The 16,064-nt window shown below is 34.1% G+C and overlaps 1 protein-coding gene across 3 annotated transcripts in view; it reads left to right on the forward strand.

Moving 5' to 3' along the window:
- The window catches only part of TMEM131 (transmembrane protein 131), a 165,594-nt gene that overhangs the window by 92,161 nt on the left and 57,369 nt on the right, over window positions 1–16,064 (forward strand). For 2 of the 3 annotated variants that reach the window (XM_083361487.1, XM_083361485.1), the window contains exons 12-28: window positions 521–629; window positions 2,282–2,390; window positions 2,949–3,102; window positions 3,194–3,364; window positions 5,201–5,311; window positions 5,401–5,535; window positions 7,322–7,426; window positions 8,661–8,747; window positions 10,267–10,419; window positions 10,910–10,985; window positions 11,079–11,196; window positions 12,182–12,320; window positions 12,407–12,516; window positions 13,777–13,843; window positions 14,088–14,239; window positions 15,143–15,285; window positions 15,505–15,691. In XM_083361487.1, the coding sequence (XP_083217613.1) occupies window positions 521–629; window positions 2,282–2,390; window positions 2,949–3,102; window positions 3,194–3,364; window positions 5,201–5,311; window positions 5,401–5,535; window positions 7,322–7,426; window positions 8,661–8,747; window positions 10,267–10,419; window positions 10,910–10,985; window positions 11,079–11,196; window positions 12,182–12,320; window positions 12,407–12,516; window positions 13,777–13,843; window positions 14,088–14,239; window positions 15,143–15,285; window positions 15,505–15,691 (2,126 nt within the window). The remainder of the gene's footprint in view (window positions 1–520; window positions 630–2,281; window positions 2,391–2,948; window positions 3,103–3,193; window positions 3,365–5,200; window positions 5,312–5,400; window positions 5,536–7,321; window positions 7,427–8,660; window positions 8,748–10,266; window positions 10,420–10,909; window positions 10,986–11,078; window positions 11,197–12,181; window positions 12,321–12,406; window positions 12,517–13,776; window positions 13,844–14,087; window positions 14,240–15,142; window positions 15,286–15,504; window positions 15,692–16,064) is intronic. The other variant, XM_083361486.1, reaches the window with a different exon arrangement.

Raw genomic sequence — 16,064 nt, forward strand, 5'->3', positions numbered from 1 at the left:
TATTTGTTAATTGGTTAGCAAAAAGTACTTCTATTTTTTGTGCTTGGTTGGGTGGCCTGTAGTATACACCTATAGCAATATCCTTCTTTTTTTTCTTTTATATTGACCCATATGCATTCTAGGAGGCTTTGTCTTTGGTTTCGTCAATTTCTGTAGCAATATAGTAGTCTTTTACATAAAATGCAACTCCACCTATTCTTTTATGGAGTCTGGGTTTTTTTCTTCTTTTTTCTTTTTGGAACAGTTTGTATCCTTCTATCAGTACGTTCCAGTCATGGCTTTTATCTCACCAGGTTTCAGTAATTGCAACTACAGTATATCATATCTACCCTCATGTATTAAATAATTCAAGTTCTCCCAGTTTGTTCCCCAAACTTTGAGCATTTGTACATAGCTAGGGATCTTTATATCTGACTCTGGGTATGCTTCCTATAATTATTAAAGATAATTATTAGTAAAAATAATAGTAGTAGAATGATTTGTTTATTAGTATGCAGAAACAATTTTGCTTCTTTTTCAGAGTATTAGACCCACACCACAAAATGAAGCTATCACAATCCATTTCAAGCCAATTACATTACGAGCTTCTGAAAATAAATATACCAAAGTTGCAACTATTAGTTTTGATGGTATGTGATAATGTTGGTAAAGCATTCAGTGAAATCAAAATACATTTTTAAAGTTTACTTTTTATTCAAAGCCAAGATATATTAATGAATATAAATAAATGTACTGCTATTTACTTTTACTTTGAAAATAGTCATTATTTAATATAATACAGACAGAAATATGTATAATATATAGTCAATCAGTCAGAGTATTTGAAGTGCTGTATATCCATCTTGCCATTTAATACATATGCAAAGAGTCAACTGTATGTCAAGTTAACAGATGCTGTACTTCAGCAAATCTTTGTCTATGGGACATAACTAACTACAATCAATACCTCATGTGAATTTCAGCAGGTTGCATGAATCATATGCAAAAGTAGTTAATTTAAAAGAGGAGTCAGTATAATCAGGGCTAAATTGAATGTGACTACATATCCTACAGAATGATTGGTTGATCATCACATTGCAGCAAACATAGCATACCTCAACTTCAGCAAAGTTCTGAAGAGGCTCCCATTAGATTCTTATATAGAGGGTGGCAAAATACAGGGTGGATTACCATTAAATGCTTAAAAAGCTGGCTAATGATTGTATTCAATGAGTGTACATCAGTTACTCTACATCATATGTAACATTGAGTTCTATTCTGTGCTATTCAATTTATGAATGGAACTGATGAGGAATTTGAAAATAATATCAGAATTGCAGACAAAATGAAGATAGGGTGGTGGGCAAACAACTCAGCAACACTATCACAATTCAGTAATATCTTCACAAGCTGAAAAAAATCGGTAGTAACAAACAAGAAGGCCTGTCAACAAGGACAGACAAGTCCCACATTTGAATAGAAAAAAGGCAAAGGTTAGAATGGGAGAGACCATATTGAATAGTAATACATGTGAAAGATATCTGGCTATGTTTTTGAATCGTATCTGAACACAAAACAACAATGTGATACAGCTACAGAATAAATGCAGTTCTAGGCTGCATCAGTAGACATGAAATGTCAAGATCAATAGAAGTCAATGTTTTTCTACTTTGAATTCGTCAGACCAAATAGAATCTCAGATCCTGTTCTAGTTGTGCATTGTATAAAGGATATTGGCAAACTGGAGCATGTCTATAGAAGAGCAGTTGATAAAGAGCCTAAGAGGGAAAAAACATATGAGGAACTTTTGGAGGAACTGGGTATGTTTAGCTTGGAGAAGAAAAGTCTGCTGAGGGACAGCTGTATTCAAATTTTTGAAAGTTTGTCATGTAGAAGATAAAATTGATAAAATTATTCCAGGAGAGAAGAGTTTTATTCTGCTGCTTTAAATGTTTCAGCAGATTCCATATAATGTAGTAATGGATTCCTGCAGTGGGCAGGAGTTTGGACTATAGATTATCTCCATGGTCTCTTCCAATCCTTAAATTTTACTGTGTATTACCTGATTCAATATACTGTAGTACACAAAACAATTCAAAGTGAAGAATCTGTTGAAGGCTCCATCTTCTCCTTTTGACTAAAAAAAAGAATACTTCACTTTTAGTTAGCAAATAATATTTACATAATGCTTAAATATCAAAATAACAGCTTCTGATATGTTTGTGGGTAGTTAAAAATGTTCATAAAGTAACATTGATTCTTTTTGTTCATGTATGTGTATGCAAATGTGTACATATCATAGCATCAAAAGCAAAACAACCTGCACAATTTTCTGGAAAAATAACTGTGAAAGCAAAAGAGAAGACCTATTCAAAACTTGAAATTCCATATCAGGCAGAAGTATTGGCTGGGTAAGGTTAAATTAGCATGTATTTTTGAAAATTGCCTTGCATTTTTTACTTTATACAACATTTTATAGACAGTTAAACAATTGAATAGCTCCTTATAGTAATGTAAAATGATTTCAGGATTGTGGGGTTTGGTTTATTTGAACAGTGTTAAAGCAAGATATGATTTTTCTATTGTTTTCCTGGATTTGGGGAGTGATATATCTTTCACTGTTGAGTTCCATTAAGTCCAATGTAATTGAACTGGGGAGCATGGAATAATTTATCAGAATCATGTTAGTGAAATTCAAATAGAGGGAATATCTATATAGTCTTGTAGTTGGCAATTGCCCACTCTTCATTTATTTGAATGACTTGTATATCTAATTCTGGCAGAATATGTTGATTGGAAGGGGTATTAATATGGAAATGGAAAATGAGTTTGGGTTTAAAGCTGTTTTTGTAGAAGTACTATATTAAACTTTCCAAAACAATCTTAATTCAATATTAGAAATAAATATGTAATAACTACTTTTAGAAGACTGCATAAATCTCCCCCTCAATGTTCTTATTTTGAAATAGATATTTGGGATTTGATCATGCAGCAACATTGTTTCATATTCGTGACAGTCCAACAGACTCTGTGGAAAGGTCAATCTTTTTAACAAACACATTCAGTTTTGCAGTCTTCATTCATGATATAATACTTCCGGAAGAAATCAAAGCAACATTTAAAGTAAGCTCCATTATATATGGCATTATTTTATAAATGTTCAGTGTTACACAAATTGTATTTAAGTTAACTGCTGCTTTATTTATTAAACTAGGTTCACAACTTCAGCAAACCAGTTTTAATTCCATCAAATGAATCCAGATATATTTTCACTCTTTATTTTGTGGCTTCTTTATCATCTTTCCACATTGATAACAATATTCTGCTCATTACCAATGCTTCTAAATTTCATCTACCTGTGAGAGCATATACTGGATTTTTAGATGTGAGTACTACGCTCTTTGATTTTTTTTCTCCCTTGTTTTCAAAAATGTAGACTTTCACTGTGATTTTATATCTAGTGAAATGTTTTATCTGAACCCAAAATGAAACTTTAAAATTGTGTCTTTCAGTTTACTTAAATCCAAATTAAAGGATATGCACTAGCTGCAGAATTCACTTCTGCTCTAATTTTGTGCTTTGGAAACTAGCCTGATGAAATCAGATGTTGCCAAATTCAAGAGGGATCTAAATCCAAAGATAAACACCTTCTTCCATTGGCTGTTGTCAGAAAAAGTGCAGATATACCTAATTTTCTTACTGCTAGATTTTAGCAGAATACAATTAAATGTGCAAGTTTAGCCGACTTTTTTTAAAAAAAAATCACCAGTTTCACAGAAAGAGACATGTGCTTGGATGTAGGCTTTAAATATTTTAAATTAACGTATTCTTACTCAAAATGCAAATCTGGGATTGAAAATAAAAACCGTGATTAATTGGCCACATGAAAAGGAGAAAATAAAAATATGCAGACATCATTAAGTATCCATTTGCCAGACGACGATAGTTTCATAGAAATAGGTGCTCCATTCCTTTTTAAATTCTGTTTTTTAAAAAGGATGTTATTTCTAGAGAAAATCAGATGATACTTGCAAGTATTTTGTTACTTGCTGTGTAGATAAACCATTTCATATTTCAAGAAAGTTTGTGAATGTAATAAAATATTTTGATTTAGAAATAATGACTGAAGTCTTCCATCATAGATTTACCAACCTCATTGTGGATTTATCAATTTTTTTTCAACCTCATTCCTTTCCCGTCTTATCTCTCACCATTTTATGTAAAAAGCAAATGAACTGTTATGGAGAGACAGAGAGCTTTGTTTCAGCACCTATTTTTTGGTGGTGGTGGTGGTGGTGAATTAACAAATCTGTCCCTCCCATGTTTTTTGTTTTTGGTTGTTCTCCTTATTGAAGAAATCTGGATTTCTGGGAAAGGGAGGAGATTAAGCAAGTGAAAGGTTTTGGGAAGCTTGTCCTGAAGCTGCCTCCTTTGCATGCAGGCAAAGGAGACTTCCCCAAAGCCTAAGAGAGGTTTGTAATCTTCTGACAGTCAGCTGATTAGGGCAGAAGCCTAGCCCACAAGCATGGCTTCATTGGCTAAGCATAGAAGCTTGTTTGGAAGCTTCTCTAACATTGATATGTAGTGCTAGGCCCTAATCTATGTGGGCTTTTCCTCCTCCTGGGCTGTTTTTGACTTTACAAACCATTTGCTGTTTCTCTGCTTCCTTATGGACCCAGCTGGATGGCGGGCTTCCCAGGCCCTCCCCCAATCCATGAGGTACCCCATGCTCACTTAACAACCTGTGTATTTGTTTAATGGTGGCATCAGGGAAAATGGGGTGGGGATTATTAAGCAAGGGTGTCTCACTTAAAGTTTGTCAGCACTTGCAACCATAACAGCAGGCTGCATTACTGTTATAAGTTGAGGACAACCTGTACAATGCATAAATGTTTCATACTAGTGTGTGTGTGTGTGTGTGTGTGTGCGCACACACACACACACTGAAAGTGACTGGGACAGAAATGAACCTATGTAATGGTTTTAGAGCATAGGGTTTAGTTACTTATTGTTTTTTCCATAATTGTGTGACCTACAGGCTAGATAGCTGGAAGGCAAATATAAACAATGTTACTACAACGATTATTTATTTATAAATAATCTAAATATTCTAGTGAATAAATAATGTTGGGGAAGAAAAGAAGATTTATGTTATTCACTATAGTAACAGATGTATTAGTTATCCACCTTTTAATACAATTAATATTTTTATTCTTTTTAGTATTTTATATTACCCCAAAAACCTGATGAACAAATAATTGACTTTGGTATATTAAGTGCCACAGAAACTAGCACCATTATGTTTGCAGTGCTTAATAGTAATCCAATTCAGGTAAGATCCTTCCTTCCTTCCTTCATTCCTTCCTTCCTTCCTTCTCATCAGTTTTATTATTTATGCTAATACTATCCTATTTTTCTAAGCTTTTCCTAAAAGGCTGGAATGTGATAGGTGATGGTTTGACCATAGAACTCCTAGCTGCTGAAAAAGGCAATAGAACTACAATAATTGCTAGTCTTCCAGACTTGGAAAAGGCCAGTGTATTGGATCAAACTTCTGTAAGTTACATATTTCTTGATGTTCTTTATTACCTCTTGTATTTATTCTGTAGATAAAAAACATGCATTATGATTTACATTTTTAATAAATAACTTAATTGGTCCCAGTATATTTAATGTGTCTGATGTTTTCACAAATAAGCAATTCTTGGTAGCCTTGCTCTCCCACCTGTTAAAAAAAAGAAATTTATTTCAAAGTAATAAAAATAAGATACCTTCATTTGACAACCTAATCTTGACTAATCTTGGAAGATAAGCAGGGTTATGGTGGAGCAGTGGGCTAATGCCTCCTTAAGTAACACCAGCTGCCTGCAATTAGTGCAGGTTCGCATCCCACCAGGCTCAAGGTTGACTCAGCCTTCCATCCTTCCGAGGTAGGTAAAATGAGGACCCAGATTGTTGGGGGCAATAAGCTGACTTTGTAATAATGCCACTTGGGGGGGGGGCGAAAGCCCTAATAAGCAAGCATATACATAGAATGAAGGCTACTGCTAAGCTTGTAAGCCACCCTGAGTCTTCGGAGAAGGGCGGGATATAAATGGAATTAAAATAAAAAAAATGTTTTGAATGGAGACTTTCTGTGGATTCCAGAGCTGTTGGCTTGATTAGGGAGATGAAAAAAATATCCTGGAATAGGTTAATGGCACACCAATTCCATAATGCCCCCAACAAAAGTGCAGAATATGTTTAAAACAGAGACTACATGCTGCATCTATCCTCAAAAGCATCTTGTGAGCCTTTACATCAATCATTCCTTGAGAAGAATAATAGTAAACAGTAAGGCAGCACATTTCCTATTTGTGTTAGTCTGAATGAGAAAGTGTGTCATGCGGGGATCTCAAACAGCAGCTTGTCATGGGACAGACCAGGGACAGCTAGTTTCTACCATGACTGCTAAAGTTCCACCTTCCTATGGCGTTAGAGTAGGAAGCACTGCTTTGTTCCTGGACAGGTAAGCTCAGGAACACCTGGACTTCTAACTCTACATGAAGGCATCTTCACACCATTGGTAGGGCCACGCCAAGTTCATCACCAAGCTTCCTAACTTAAAGCAAGGAGGAATGTGACAATAACAGTGGGAGCAAGGAGCGGGAATTTCTTTATATGAAATTAGAAGTGCAGTCACCCCTCAGCTTAACCAACCCAGATACAGAATCATACTTCTCATCCTGATAGCAGTGAGGACAGTGGTAATGACAGGTGGGTCAAGTTCCTGCACAGGTCTAAGGCTTTTTTTGGTATCTTAGGTAAGGAACTCTACATAAGAGAAGCAATAATAAGATCTGTGCAATACAGTACCTGGGATCAGCTATGATAGGCACAGCATGAGGAGGTGAATTTGTTGCTTCCAGCTGCTACCCATACAAGAGCCATCCCTTTCTCAGAAAGAATAAGCAGTATGCCTGCATTGTGCCGATTGTAGACTTCAGTTAACATTAGTGCTGCTACAGTATTAAGGAATGCCACAAAACTACAGAATGAACTAGGAGGAATTGTGTACTTCGAAGCATTCGTTTTAATTACAAGAATTCAGAGTCTTTCTGATCAGATTTCAGTGCTGTATCCTTTGGGATAATATGCAGTCTTCAAGATAATTTGAGCTCAACACAGCTGCTCTAGAATAAATTGTCTCATACAAATAACATTGATGAGCAATTCATTCTTAAAACAATGAATAAAGCATAGTTCTTATTCTTTCAACACACACATCACTTGGGTGACTGTTAACTTTTTGGAGGAAAAATAAGAGACTAAATTGGAATACATAATTACTTTCATTTTTCAGGTAACATTAATGCCTTGTTCATACGCTGTATTCAGAGTAAGATTATTACCAAAAGAACTTGAAGGGATCCATGATGGAGCTATACAAATCACAACAGATTATGAGGTACTTCTCAATTCTCAATTATATTGATCCTGAAAGTATCATGTATGAAAGTAGAAATTAAACTAAACTAAAAAGGAAAAACCCATGCACTTGGAGGTAGCTAGTTTGATCTGCAACTACTGATATATATATATATATTTTGCTTGCCAGTATGTTCATTATGTATTATAATACTCATTATAATACTCATTTACAGGTAACCCTCAATTTATGAATGGTCATTTAACTACTGTTCAAAGTTACAACAGCTTCGAAAAGAGTGCTTCACAGCCCCTGGCCTAAAACATCCCCATCACCACTGTCACTTGATTGCATTTTGGGTGCTTGGCAGCCAGCTCAAATTTACAATTGGTTGCCAAGTTCCCCATGGTCATGTGATCAACATTAGCAATCTTTTCCACCAGCTTCTCCAGAGAATCAAATGAGGAACCGGCAAGGAGGGTTAGTAATAGAGGGGAGCTGAAATTCTTCAGTAGGCTGCAGGAAAAGAAGAGAAATCTTAAGGATTCTGCTAGTCTTCTATGCAGCCTATATGTGCAACTTTCATGGAAGTGAGATGAAATCCTTTGGCAGACTATAAGAATATTTGAGAGTGGAAGGGCTGCCTACAGCAAGGATTTGAGTTCCACTTAACCTTCCAGGAGATCATTTATTGACTGTAGCTGGTAGTGCCAGGATTGCAGTTGTTGAGTGAAGCAATTATGAGGGCATCTTGCTTAACAACTACATTGCTTAGCAACTGACATTTTGGTCCCAATTGTGGTTGTTAGTTGAGAATTGCCTGTATGAACAGCTTTTTTGATGTCAAAACCAGAAGTTTTACTTCTTTTTATAAGTTTGTTTTCTGAAAGTAAGTTACATTAATTTGATATTTTTGTATCTTTGTTCAAGTACACAGGAAAAGTGCTAAATTGCTGTAACATAAAAGTGGCCCAGACCAAAAAAAAATGCAAAGCACAGGGCAGTTTAATTTCTTTTAAGATGCACTAGATTCTTAATCACAAATCTGATACAGGAAGGCATCATATTTCTTTTATTTTTGATTTTTAATTCTGGGGTAGTAGATCTTTGAAAATAATGGTGGATATTAATTTAATTTTTTCAGAAAACCTAAGCATACATATGTTTATAAAATTGATTTTCATAGTGCATAAGTATTATCAGTAGAAAAATGACACAAAAATTAATCTGATTCAGATTATTACATTTATATTGCTTCCTCCCTTTTCTGTAGATCTTAACAATTCCTGTAAAGGCTGTCGTTGCTGTAGGCTCCTTAACTTGCTCTCCAAAACACATTCTGCTTCCACCTTCCTTTCCAGTAAGCATTTATTTGGAATTTTCAAAAGATTCTTCTTGGTTTTTGGCTTTCATGATGGGTTCAGAGAAAGCTTTGCACTATAAGGCAATTAGGTACTGGATTGTCTTAATTTTTTAGCAAACTTGGAGTGCTTTCTTAACTTGCTTATTCATAATTATAAAGTAGGTAGGCTGAGTAACTGAATCTATCTAATCTGTAAGAAGATAATATTAAGTGTTTCAATTATATTTGTGACTTAATAAGCAACTATTGTTAAAACACAATTTTTTGGCCTTATTTTTGATTCAAGGCAATTTCTTTATGTTCTTTAAGAAGAAATGCAAGTAATTCCCGTGCGACTGCACATTCAAAAATATAACTGCTTCTGCTCTGCAAGCCTAATTTTTGCATGAGTAGCATTTATAAACTTGAATTTATGATATGTGTACAATACCTGTTCAGTAGGAAACACACACACACAAACCTCCTATCATATGTAGGACAAGTCATTGTTTTTATTCTATTACAGTGGTATTTTTCTTAATGACATTGTCAAAGTTCTGTTGTAGAGTAACATGTAAAATGGAGAAAAGAACTTTATATCAGTAGACTTAACCTTATTTCACTTCTTACACATCTCCAAGTCTTTGCTGGAATATTTCTGAGCCTCCAGAACATATTTGGAGAGATATACAAAAAGGAGATATCAATTTCTTCCACAAATAATGGCTTATTTTTTGCATCTAGGCACTCTAGAAATGTACTCACTTTATACAATATAGCAACAAAGTATATACCTATAGTTAGATGAAGATCTTATATAAAACAGGCAACATATCAGTACTTTGTGACTAAAGCCTCAGTTGTATACCATTCTTTTTATCCTATTTGCTTGTTGTCTTTTGTTTTATTGACCAAAAGATTAAAAATACTGTAGTCATATAATAATCATATTGTATCTAGTCATTTACAACTTTATGATGAATGTCTTAATGTTGGTCAGCTGCAACTTCCTACTTTCTCAGCTAGTATGCCCAGTGAAGAAGAATTCCTTATATAAATATCTGAACAAATTATTTGGTTTCTGTTTCTACAAGCACTTCCTTAAATTATTTATTTATTTATTATTTATTTAAAGAGTTTGCTACCCTAATTTCTTCATGTGTTTTTATGTTCATGAATTTTAGGTTGAGTACATCGCATTAAAGAGGATAACTGGAATAGCTTAGGTGTAATATTGAAAGATTTCCTTTTACAGTTCAGTATCCTCTGACTGAACAGTTCAATCCTAAACATTTTAATAAATTGGCAGACTTTGAAACATTTGCACGAAAGCATTTCTTAACTTGTGATCATTTAAACTATATAAAAAATCATTCAACTGGTGTGGCTTAGAATAGCCTAAATGAAATGTTAAAGTGAATGTTTTTATAGTCGTCTCTGAACACGTCAAACAATTTAAATGTTTTTAATGTGTCAGAATTTTGTCACCCTGGGCACGAAAGTATTAAAATGAAAACATTTATATTTCTTCTTCTAGGGCAAGGCAGTTCATCAAAGTTTGAGTCTTATGAATTCTTTCTCACAGAAGGTCAAAATACAACAGATCCGATCATTATCAGAAGATGTTCGGTTTTATTACAAGAGAATACGAAGTAACAAGGAAGATCTAGAACCAGGGAAAAAATCAAAGGTTTGAGCATTTGAATATGATTCATATGAACAGAATTATTGTGTGAGAGATTTTGTACTGGAATTGTCATCATTTACCAAGTCTGCCAGAGGCATGATGGGAGATGGGGAAAGGCAAAGGTTTTTTTTTTAAGTTCCTTTAGTTTTCTGTCTTAATGGGAGTTTTTTGTCTCTTTTTACTGGAATCAGTAAGAAGGAAATTATTGCATTGGTGAAAACGTTGACGTACTTCAAGATATTTATTGGGGATCATGTAGAAACAGGGCTTAAAATTCTTTAGATCACAAACCCTCTCACACATCCTTGAAATCCTCTATTCCATATATGCAACTACTAAAAGGATTCTGAGATTCTCAAGTATACAAATAGGAAGTATTTCTCACTTTAATAGTCTAAAATAGTTTTTGCCGGTATTAAGAGTACACTATATTTGCTGTTCCAAGATATGTTGTTGTTATACAGGGTGTTTCCATCTTGCTTATATTTTTCAGATAGCTAATATCTATTTTGATCCTGGTTTACAGTGTGGAAACCACTGTTACGTAGGTTTGCCTTTTCTGAGTAAATGTAAGTAATAATTTCTATAATTTAAGTATTAAAAGGGCAGTTATTGTTGAAGGCATTTTGGATTAAATAATTTATTGGTTGTTTTTTTCCTAGCTGAATCAAAAGTACAGCATAGTATATCAATGCAAGAAGATGCATGGGATTCAGATTGGGAGTTGCATGATAATTTATTCAGAGAATGGATTGGAATAAGAGATTATTCAAACAATCAGTGAGTTTATTTTAAAATATAGTAACTTTTGAGTTAACTCTGATCTTTTAAGATAGGTCACCTGCTTGTGAAAAAGTTTTTAATGATATGTGTTAAGCAAATAAAAAACATAAAGAAATTATTTTCTAATGAAATTGCAACAATAAATTTAGAAACTAGAAACTTAAGATAAACCATTTGACAAATATACTGAAGAAATTATCATAGATTAAGCTGTAATAAGTGTTTTTCCTTAGTTATACTAGGCATGCCCATAGAGGAAGTCAGCAAGTCAAAATAGAGATAAGTGACCAACAATGCTTCAACTTTTTAAATGAGTGCTTAAATAGGCAGGACTTTGATTGTAATTTTACACTTGCTGTCTTGATCTCTTTGACACACGGAAATATGCACATGCACAAAGACACAATTTAATTATATTAGTCTTTTAAAGAGTTCAAAGAATCAGAGTTATGTGTTTGTCAGATAGTTGATTTTAGCATCTTGTGAATGCTTCTATTTAGCCATATTGTGGTTCATAAACTCTTTGATTGCATACTGTAGAAGTATGTGCATCTAATAATGACCTTTACTAATAATGGTTCTGTTCATTAAATGTGTGAGCAGTACCTTAAGTCTTAACTACTCCAGTAGTGTTGTAAACAAATATCTTCCAATTTCCATATTTATTTATTTTCATTTATTTTTCACATTTTTGAACTCCCATTTTTCTCAGAGATAGACATATGCCAAATTATACATAGATTTCATCAGTTTACCATGCAAAATGTTTTATGTAATTCTAAGTATTATTTCCACCCTCAGTTATGTCATTATTATATCTCTATAACTAGAGTTGGTAATATATTTTAATGAAATATAATTCTCTTTAAAATCAAAATTGTATTGCAAAATTGTGAAATTACGGTTTCTCTATTATGTGAATTCCATGAATTACTCTTACTTTGTTTGTTTGTTTGTTTGTTTAACATTTTTTAATGTCTAGGCTAAGTGCTGTATTTGAAGTGGACACGGATCTTCAAAAGGCTGTAACATCCAAAATCACAGCAGAATTGGCCTGGCCCTCTTTACTTGGCTCACAGCACCAATTGGATTTCTCACTTACCAATACAAATGGTTCATCTGTAAGTCTTGGCATTGTTAATAGAGTAAATCTTAACATTTTTATCTATTTTATACAATAAATCTGAATCTAAATTTGTTCCATTAGGAAGAAGAAATTGTTCTAGAAAATCCTGCAGATGTTCCCATTTTTGCTCAGCTTCTTCCCATAGCGCTATACTCTAATCCATCAATCTTTGTAGATAAACTACTTGAGAGGTAAGGGTTGATATTAACAGGGTTTACTGTATAAGGAGATTAACTGTATGCTGTATTGCTTTGATGTCATTTTTCCTCTTAATTATAAGTTTCTGTCTAATGCATAACCACATTTGAAAAGTAGATCTCCTCAATCATATCATCGGGGTGTCCTTAGTGATGGGTCACTGATTTCAAAATGAGAGCGGTGACCATGGGATCAAAGCCCTGCTTCTGCTTGACATGCATTGTACGTGCATAAAAAGGGGTGGATTGATTAGCTGCACCTGCAACTTTTAAACAAGATTCTTTAAGCCAAAATATTTAACAGTTTTACTGAATATGAATACAGGTAATCCCAGAGTTATGACAGTTCACTTAGTGACCATTCAGAGGTACGCAATAACCACCCCCAAATATTTATGACACAATCTTGAAATTACAAATGTTGCAGCACCATGGCAGCGCTTTGAGGCAGCGAAATTGCACAGCTCCAAAGCATCCCTTCGGTTTGCAAGGAGACTGGAAGTTTCTGGGCACCGTGATCTCGCAAGACTTCAGGCTGCTAGATTACAGTTCCCTGAACATTTCACTGTTTGGGCAAAATGGTTACAAACCAACAGGACGCTTTGAGGCAGTGTGATTTTGCTGCCTCAAAGCATCCTGTCAGCTTGCAAACATTTTATGTAGAGACTGGAAGCTTCTGGGAACTGTGATCTTGCAGCCTGAATTCCTGCAAGATCATGGCACCCAGAACATTTCACTCTTTCTCAGCACACGAAAAGCGTTTGCAAACCGATCATATGCTGGAAGCAAAATCATCAAACTATGGCAGAGAGTAGACAGAACTTTGCAAGGTAAGTTACCCAGTGTGACAGGATGGGGTGGGGGAAGCAATTGCATGAGGTATCTCAGTGGGTCGGTTGAGGCCTTGATTGGTCTTAAGCTGGTGGCCTGTTTCATCACTAAGCCACCCATGGCCTTTCCCACCCTGAGATACTTTGTGCACTTAACGACCTGCACATTGGATTAGTGAATGCATGGGCAAAAGCAGGGAGTTTTCACATTTTATGTGATTCACTCAAAAGAATCCTCGTGTTATGAATGTAATTGACAGGCTCCTTTACATTTGTAACTTGAGGACTACCTGTAAAGTGTAATTAACATAAAATATTAAAATATACATATTTTAATATATCTTTTCAAAGGGTTTATTTCTTCAAATAAATTTATATTTTTTCTAAATTCATAAATGCAGCTAATAAAGTATTTTTCTTTTAGATTTAATTTAAGTAAAACAGGAGACATCAATTTGAAGACATTAGAATTTCAAGTTTCTAGAAATTGTGTAAGTAACCCTCACTTCTTGATTTTCTTCTGATGTCAGTCTTGGTATAATACAGTAATTAAAAATAACTATACATTTAGAATTCCTGGTTCAAATTGTATTTCCACTATGAACTTAATGAATATTCCAAAGCGGAATGGGCAGCCCTTGGACCATGGATCCATTCTCCTCCTCGCTGTTTTAACTTGCCGAAAACTTAAGTTGCCCCAAACCCTAACCTCTGAATTTTATTCTCTTTTCAAAGGGACAAATAATGCAGAGCTCCACAGGATTTACAGAAGGGTTGTCTCGGCAATCAGTTTTAAATGTAATTTTAAAACCTGGTGAGAGAAAATCTGTTAACATAAAATTCACTCCAATCCTTAATAAAACTGTTTCATCCTTAATCATTATCAGGTACAGTATGCTTTCTGAATATAATTAACATAAGTATTACTTCTGAATTTTAACTATACTTTTTACAGGTTGATTATTCAAGATGACTTGCAATGATTTTGTATAAATTAAGCGAAATGTTTTGTTACAAGAGTATTGTATGTATACATGATCCAACTTATAGAGCTTGTTATCCTAAAAGTATCTGTGTGTGTGTGTGTGTATATATATATATATATATATATATATATATATATATATATATATATATATATATATATATATATATATATATATATATATATATATATATATATATATATATATAATGCCATCAAATCAACTACAATATTCTTTTACATAAAGATGATTAGCTAAGGTTATGTATTGATTATCATGTGGAAGATATACTTGCATGAAGAGACACAGCTGCATTTTTACCAGACATTTGACCTGATGATAAGCAATCATGGCTCTTTGTTTGTCTAATTGACACATTTATTTGCTCAGTGAGGCTGTCAAAACACCATAGAGACATCAACTAGCCTGCAGTGGGCTTAAATTTAATTCAGATACTGTCCTATCTAGGGTTAAATTAACTTAATTAGTCAGTTGTGTTGTGGGTGCAACTACAGATAGTCGTGCTTACTACCACTTTAATAACCATTCAAAGGTACAACAATGTTGAATGGGGGGGACTCAGAAGTTGTAGGTGCTTCATCAATGGAGGTTTTTAAGAAAAGACTGGAGTGTCTTTCTATATCTGTCTGAAATGGTATAGGGTCTCCTGCTTGAGCAGGGGGTTGGACTAGAAAACCTCCAAGGTCTCTTCAGCTGTATTCTGATTGAAATTGGAACACCTTAAAAAATTAAAGATTGTTATGTGGTTAATTTTATAATGATTCTATTGCTTTTGTTTTATAGAAATAATTTAACAGTAATAGATGCTACAATGGTTAAAGGACAAGGAACAACAGAAAGCATGAAGATTGCAGGAAAAGCACCTGGAGCAGCTAGTTCATTGCGATTCAAAATCACTGAAGCATTGCTAAAAGACTGTACAGAAAGTGAGTACTTTAATCACGAGAGTTAAAGCAGTTCATTCCACGGAAGAGTGTGCTAGAAAGATAGTCAATAAAGTATAACTTTTTTCTCTTCTTTAAAAAAAGACTAAACAACACAAGGATCAATGAGGGTTGTACTAAAAATAAATAAAACAGATATAGACTGATATTTTTATATAACAATTTATGGATTATAGTATTGAATGTTTTGTTCTCTTACAGAAACAAAGTTAAAGGAACCAAATTTTACTCTGAAAAGAACATTCAAAGTGGAAAATACAGGACAGCTTCAATTTAACATAAAATCCATGGAAATCAGTGGATATTTATGTGAAGGATATGGATTTAAAATAGTTAATTGCCAAGAATTTGCACTAAGTGCCAATGCCTCTAAAGACATTGTCATATTGTAAGTGTCCTTGTGCTGAATACTGGTATCGATTTCAATGTACAAGTTAACCTAATTATGTGTTCTTTGTATTGTGTATAAATAGACTCTTTACCAGGGATTTACACAAATCCAGAAATACATTTTGTTTCAGACCTGAAATGAACTGTTATATACCAGGTGTTCTGCCATACCATTTCAGATTGGCTGCCCTTCAACAGAAACAAATCCTGCTATGTTTCAGCTTGTTTACAAAATCCAGGGAATGTAGGCCAAAGTTAGTGCTCATCAATCATTTATTACCTTCTTTTGCAGGCTCTGTTCGCACATCTCCTCAGGTTTTCCTTCTCACTTCTACAAACTCCCCTAGCATCCCAACAGATCTGTCTGACTA

The sequence above is a fragment of the Vipera ursinii genome (genome assembly GCF_947247035.1).
Source record: "Vipera ursinii genome assembly, chromosome: 4".
NCBI classification, from domain to species: domain Eukaryota; kingdom Metazoa; phylum Chordata; class Lepidosauria; order Squamata; family Viperidae; genus Vipera; species Vipera ursinii.